This window comes from Histoplasma capsulatum, assembly GCF_000150115.1.
Source record: "Histoplasma capsulatum G186AR genomic scaffold supercont2.4, whole genome shotgun sequence".
NCBI lineage: Eukaryota > Fungi > Ascomycota > Eurotiomycetes > Onygenales > Ajellomycetaceae > Histoplasma > Histoplasma capsulatum.
Genome location: NW_025544804.1, coordinates 2,150,508 through 2,156,507, shown reverse-complemented (window position 1 = coordinate 2,156,507; position 6,000 = coordinate 2,150,508). Strand labels below are relative to the sequence as shown.

Genomic DNA, 6,000 nt, shown 5'->3' with positions numbered 1-6,000 from the left:
TATCAGCAGATCCTTACTGGGCCTGGCTGAAGAAATCTGTCGTCTATGCTCCTCTATTTCGAACACGACATAACCGAGAATTCCGTCTTTCTGCTGCCGTCAACGTTGGAACTCTTCCTACCCGATTCCAAACTTTCCTCCTTTTGGGGATCATTGCTATGAACGCAACCCTCTGCTCTATCGACATCCCATATTCATCAGCCGAAACGACTGTTCTTGGTGTCATCAGAAACCGCTCGGGCACCCTGGCCGTGGTTAATTTGATTCCACTCGTTGTCATGGGGGGAAGAAATAACCCTTTCATCAAACTGCTCAACGTGTCTTTCGATACATGGAATCTTCTACACCGTTGGTTTGCGCGGATCGTGGTTTTGGAGGCTCTGACCCACGTCATTGCGTGGATGATAAACAAAGTCCATACAAGTTGGTCCCTTCAGCTCCTTAACAACGTACCATGACTTGCCACTAACAGTTGCAATAGAGGGCTGGGACGCTGTTACAGAATCTTTCAAAGGCCAATTCATCATGACTGGTCTAATTGTGAGTACAATGGGATAGATATTGTACCTAAGGAAACACAACATAAAATCTAACAATAACTAGGCCATGGTTGCTTTCCTGCTACTAGCACTGCACTCACCTTCTGCGATTCGACATGCTTTCTATGAGACCTTCCTGCATCTCCACATCTTATTTGTGGCCGCAGCTTTGGGCTTTTTGTGTGTGCACTTAAAGTCAAAAGCTGCGCGGAAATATCTCTATGCAGCCATCGCCCTCTGGGTAGCCGAAGTAAGTTGGACTATCATGCTGACATCCGTTTCTCATATGTCTCCTAAATGTTCATCTCGTTAACATGTTGCAGCGTTTCACCCGTCTTGCTCTCCTCCTGTACCGGAACATCGGTAAGAAAACGAGCACAACGGCTGATGTTGAAGTTCTACCTGGAGAGGCACTCCGCATCACGTTGAAACTCGTACGGCCATGGAAATTCAAGCCCGGGCAGCACCTTTATCTCTATGTGCCATCCGTTGGTTTCTGGATGTCTCATCCTTTCACTGCTGCGTGGAGCGAGGCAGTAGATGATCTTACCGATGAGAAGGGCCTTGTCAGATCTCGCCAGGATGTTCTCAGTGCACAGAAGACAAGCATCTCTTTGGTTATCCGTCGAAGAACTGGATTCACAAACTCTTTATTCGAAAAGGCCAGCGCAACTAGGGACGGTCGTATCTCACTCAAGGCAATGGTGGAGGGCCCCTATGGAGTTGACCACTCCCTAGACTCGTACGGGACGGTTATGTTGTTCGCGGCTGGTGTTGGCATCACACACCATGTGTCCTTTGTCCGTTATCTTGTTGGAGGCTATGCAGCGGGTACAGTTTCTGCTCGAAGGGTTACCTTAGTGTGGATCATCCAATCACCAGAGCACCTTGAATGGATCCGCCCATGGATGAACAGCATCTTGTCTATGGAAGGGCGCCGCGATGTTCTTCGAATCTTGCTTTTCATCACTCGACCACGCAACACACGCGAGATTCACAGCCCCAGCTCAACCGTGCAGATGTTCCCTGGCAAACCGAATATTCCAACACTTGTCGATGCCGAAGTAGAAAACCAAGTAGGGGCTATGGGTGTACTTGTGTGTGGCACGGGTAGCTTGAGCGATGATGTCCGACGAGTATGCCGCACGAGGCAATCCGGGAGCCATATTGATTTCTTGGAGGAAAGTTTCTCGTGGTAGCAGCTTTCTCTCCCTCCCTCACCCTTTTTTCTTCTTCTTTGTAACTCCTTGCGCTTTTTTTGTGTACAGCTCGCGCTGATTCCTTACCTGCACCTTCGCTTGCTCTTGGCCACTTCCCTTAACACTCTTTTCCGAAAGGAATAAGAGATCCAGAGAGTCGGCACTTCTCATGTCTATAGTTATACATACATACACCCATTCATCCATCCTTACCTCCCTCCTTCTCACACTTCAAACCTACTCTCCACCAGCCCTCTGCGCAATTTGTGAAAATTCAATAACCACCCACAATCGTTGTATTTACTCCGTCTTTCAAACGGACGGAAACACACCAACACGGTTAAAACCCGGCCTCAATGTGTTCATACGACAAATATGTGCACGCGAAAAGCGCTTTTTATCCTTTGTTATTTGCTCGCGTGCCTTTATTCTTCTTGTTTATGTATTTCGAGAAGAGGAAGTGGAGAACAGCCCCGCCTCCCCTTCTTCGGTTTATTATATATGTTTTGTATTTATTCTTTTTTTCTCTTTACAATGTACGTATTTGAAACGGGATAAAATTATATATTTTTGTATGGTTGTTTGAAATTTATATATACTTTCACCTGCTCAACCTACTTATACTTTCTTTTATATCTTCCTGGAAACAAAAACGCGATTATCTGGATCTGAACCCCTGCTACGAAGAAGAAACTTAAGAAATTTGAAATTTTTACACGAAGATTTGAACCTCTGGGCATATGGTGTGGATATTTCCGGCTAATGCTATTTTATTTAGGTTACAGTTAACTGTGTATTGGTTTGTGGAAGCTCCCTTTCTAGTGTGGTACCTACCTCTCTTTAGGGATATCAGTATCTTTTTCCTTGGGCGAGGCGATCTTGGCAAAAGCTGGGTCTTATCCAAATTCTGCAGTCACAGAACATCACGTGATATAAAATTAGTCTGCTATTTTCGCGTATTGCCACTTCCATCTGACATCCATCTTACAACTGAACTCATTCAGCTAACTGACCTGATTAACTCGATATCATCAGTCTTGCACAAAGAATCATGTCGTGGCGTAACCAAGGAATCACAGGATCTAACAACATCCCGCTTGGCAGTCGCCGCAGGTTTGGCGGCGATGAAGACAACAAAAGCGAGGACTCCGCTTCAGTGTCAACCCCAGATGCTGGATTCAAACGTGGACGGAGTCCTGTACGAGGTAAGTTCAGCGCACCCTTCAATATATATTATATATATATACCATATGCGAAGAATCTAACTCTTTTGTTCCTTTAACAGCTGAACCCCCTGTTGACGGGGTTAAGAAGCGCAAGAAGCGCAACCGATGGGGGGATGCAGAGGAAAACAAAGCCGCTGGCCTCATGGGCCTGCCAACCTTGATCATGGCGAACATGACGAATGAGCAGCTTGAGGCATATACTCTTCACCTCCGCATCGAGGAAATCAGCCAGAAACTTAGAATTAATGACGTTGTCCCCGCGGACGGAGACAGGTGCGTAAAAAAACTACCATGTTCCCCTGCTCTTAGGACTAGGCCGAAAAAACAATTTCCTAACAGATTCTTTTAAAACCGTTGTATAGGTCCCCTTCTCCCGCTCCGCAATACGATAACTTCGGTAGGCGTGTGAATACCAGGGAGTACCGCTACCGGAAACGCCTGGAAGACGAACGCCATAAGCTTATAGAGAAGGCCGTGAAGGTCATCCCTAACTATCATCCTCCGTCGGACTACAGACGTCCGACTAAAACACAGGAGAAAGTCTATGTGCCCGTGAACGACTATCCAGAGATTAACTTCAGTATGATAACTAACCCTCTAACTCCTAACCTTCGTGTCCTTAACAATCTATTTCCTGATCTTTCTTTATTCTCAAAAAATGAACTCGAGCGAGCCCTCGAGTCGTTTATTTTCTCTGTTTCCTATTTCTTTTCTTTTCTTTTTTCTTTTTCTTTTTTACTTTATCTTGAATATTTCCTTTGTTTTTGCCACTAACCTCCTACTTACTAATGCACTATCACCATGACTTCCTATATTTATGAAATCTTCAAAGACTAACACATAGGCTACCACTCCCTCTTGTCAAAGTTGGCTTACTTATCGGACCTCGTGGCAACACCCTCAAGAAAATGGAAACAGAGTCTGGTGCAAAAATTGCCATTCGGGGCAAAGGCTCCGTCAAAGAGGGCAAAGGTCGATCTGACGCGGCTCACACTAGTAACCAGGAAGAAGATCTTCACTGTCTAATCATGGCAGATACCGAAGAAAAGGTTAACAAAGCGAAGAAGTTGATTCACAATGTTATCGAAACTGTACGTGTTATCCCCCATCTGATCGATTGATTCTTTTCCTCTCCCATTTTAGTTGTATTGTCATATAGGTTTTCCTTACAGATTGAAAATAGGCTGCGTCGATTCCCGAAGGCCAAAATGAGCTCAAACGAAACCAGTTGCGAGAGCTGGCGGCCCTTAACGGAACGCTCAGAGATGACGAGAACCAAGCTTGCCAAAACTGTGAGTTTTTAGCCCTACCTCCCTAGGAATAAATGGCAACACACAACTAATGATATATAATTAGGCGGTCAAATTGGTCATCGTAAATACGATTGTCCCGAGCAACGTAACTTCACCGCTAGCATTATTTGTCGCGTTTGTGGAAATGCTGGACACATGGCCAAGGATTGTCCGGATCGCCAGAGAGGAACTGATTGGCGCAATCATGGTCCTCCCGTGCGTCGTGGTGGTGGCGATGCTGTTGACCGTGAGATGGAGGTAAGTTTCCACCACCCTGATACTTCGTCAGAAAACACTACTAACATGATGATTTATAGCAACTCATGCAAGAACTTGGAGGCGCACCGCCAAGCGATGATAGCAAACCTCAGCGTCGCATCGAGGCTGGTCGTGGGAGCTATGAACAAAATGACAATTATCCTGCAGGCGATCGTCCATTGAAACCATGGGAGCGGGGTCCGACCGGTGGACCTGCCCCTTGGCAACGACCAAGGGAGGACCGGCCACCTCGTGATGATTATCCTCGCGAGCAAGGAGCACCGCCCCCCTGGGCAGCCCGTAACGATCGTGGTGATCATGGTGGCGACCGTGGTGGCCGAGAAAGTCGAGGGGGGAATGGCTATGGATATGGATCTCACGGCAGCAGTGGGTATAACGGAGCCGGTGGACCTGATGGACACACCGCATCGGGCGGGCCACCTCCCTGGCAGCAACAGCAGCAGCAACATCACCACGCACCGGCTCCAGTTCCACCCCCTGTTCCAGCAGCTTCGACAGGACATGCAGCCTACGGGTACCCTGGTTATTCGGCCTTCCCGCCCCATCAGAATATGGGGGCCCCTCCCGGTCTCAATGCAGTGCCACCTCCACCTCCTCCAGGGATGGGAGCCATGTTCCCTGGGTATGGTGCCGGAAGTCCACCCCCACCTCCCCCTCCAGCTGATGGACCTCCACCACCTGTGAGTTATCCAGTTTCTGTGTTTTGAATAGTTAATTAGAAAATTACTGACTTAACTTGCATTGATAGCCTCCGAGTGACTTGCCACCCCCTCCCCCTCCAGCTTAAATTTGTCCTCCATCAAACCGAACCAGAAATATTTTATCAACACACTTTACTGCTACTGACACCAAGGAAAAGAGAATGCTTACTTACTCACCTGAGTCCTAATTAACGTTTTTTATAGGCTTCCTTTGACCAAAAATTGTTCTTAGTCAACGTTAACCTCCAATTCAGAAATACAGGCAGGTAATATGTACTATGTGGACTGACAGCAGGGAAGGAGAGAAGTAAAATTAAAAATAAGAAAAGGGAATATTTGGACGCAAGGAGAAGCTTAAGAGGCGTATTTTATATATCAAAATAACTAGGACCTTCGCTTTCTGTTTTTCAAACTAATATTTTGTGGACTAATAATTGACATTTTGCATAGGTTTTTAGCTACCTTTTTACTGATACATGGTGTCAATCACTGTACATACTAGTACATGTGCGGTAATCTTGTATATATATTAGTATTATTGATTCCTCGCCTGCCTTGCACACCAAGGCAGTGAGTGTATGTATGTACAGTACTTTACATGTACATATGTTGATCTGATGCGCTGAGATGGAACAGTGTGGTAGGGCAATGAAGCCGTTCTGTCTCCTCATTATTTGACCCGAGTGTAGAATCCGTAACTTGCAGCAAATGACAAGGATCTTCCCTGGTCCAGTGTCCGACGTTGTTTCCGCAGTAAAACTTGT

The 6,000-nt window shown here is 46.4% G+C and overlaps 2 protein-coding genes across 2 annotated transcripts in view; both read left to right on the top strand.

The window, feature by feature from the left end:
* Nucleotides 1–2,349, top strand: part of HCBG_03762 (uncharacterized protein) — a gene marked incomplete at both ends in the record, with an annotated part of 2,698 nt that extends 349 nt beyond the window's left edge. The window contains 4 exons of the mRNA XM_045430811.1: nucleotides 10–423; nucleotides 482–540; nucleotides 604–789; nucleotides 863–2,349. Coding sequence (XP_045288954.1) covers nucleotides 10–423; nucleotides 482–540; nucleotides 604–789; nucleotides 863–1,738 — 1,535 coding nt within the window. The remainder of the gene's footprint in view (nucleotides 1–9; nucleotides 424–481; nucleotides 541–603; nucleotides 790–862) is intronic.
* A 440-nt stretch (nucleotides 2,350–2,789) lies between these two features.
* On the top strand, nucleotides 2,790–5,905 carry HCBG_03761 (branchpoint-bridging protein; the record flags this gene model as incomplete). Its single annotated transcript, XM_045430810.1, has 8 exons — nucleotides 2,790–2,943; nucleotides 3,024–3,237; nucleotides 3,327–3,544; nucleotides 3,832–4,055; nucleotides 4,148–4,256; nucleotides 4,321–4,514; nucleotides 4,574–5,215; nucleotides 5,284–5,905. The coding sequence occupies 8 exons, from the start codon at nucleotides 2,790–2,792 to the stop codon at nucleotides 5,320–5,322; spliced, it is 1,794 nt and encodes a 597-aa protein (XP_045288953.1).
* Nucleotides 5,906–6,000: the final 95 nt, after the last annotated feature.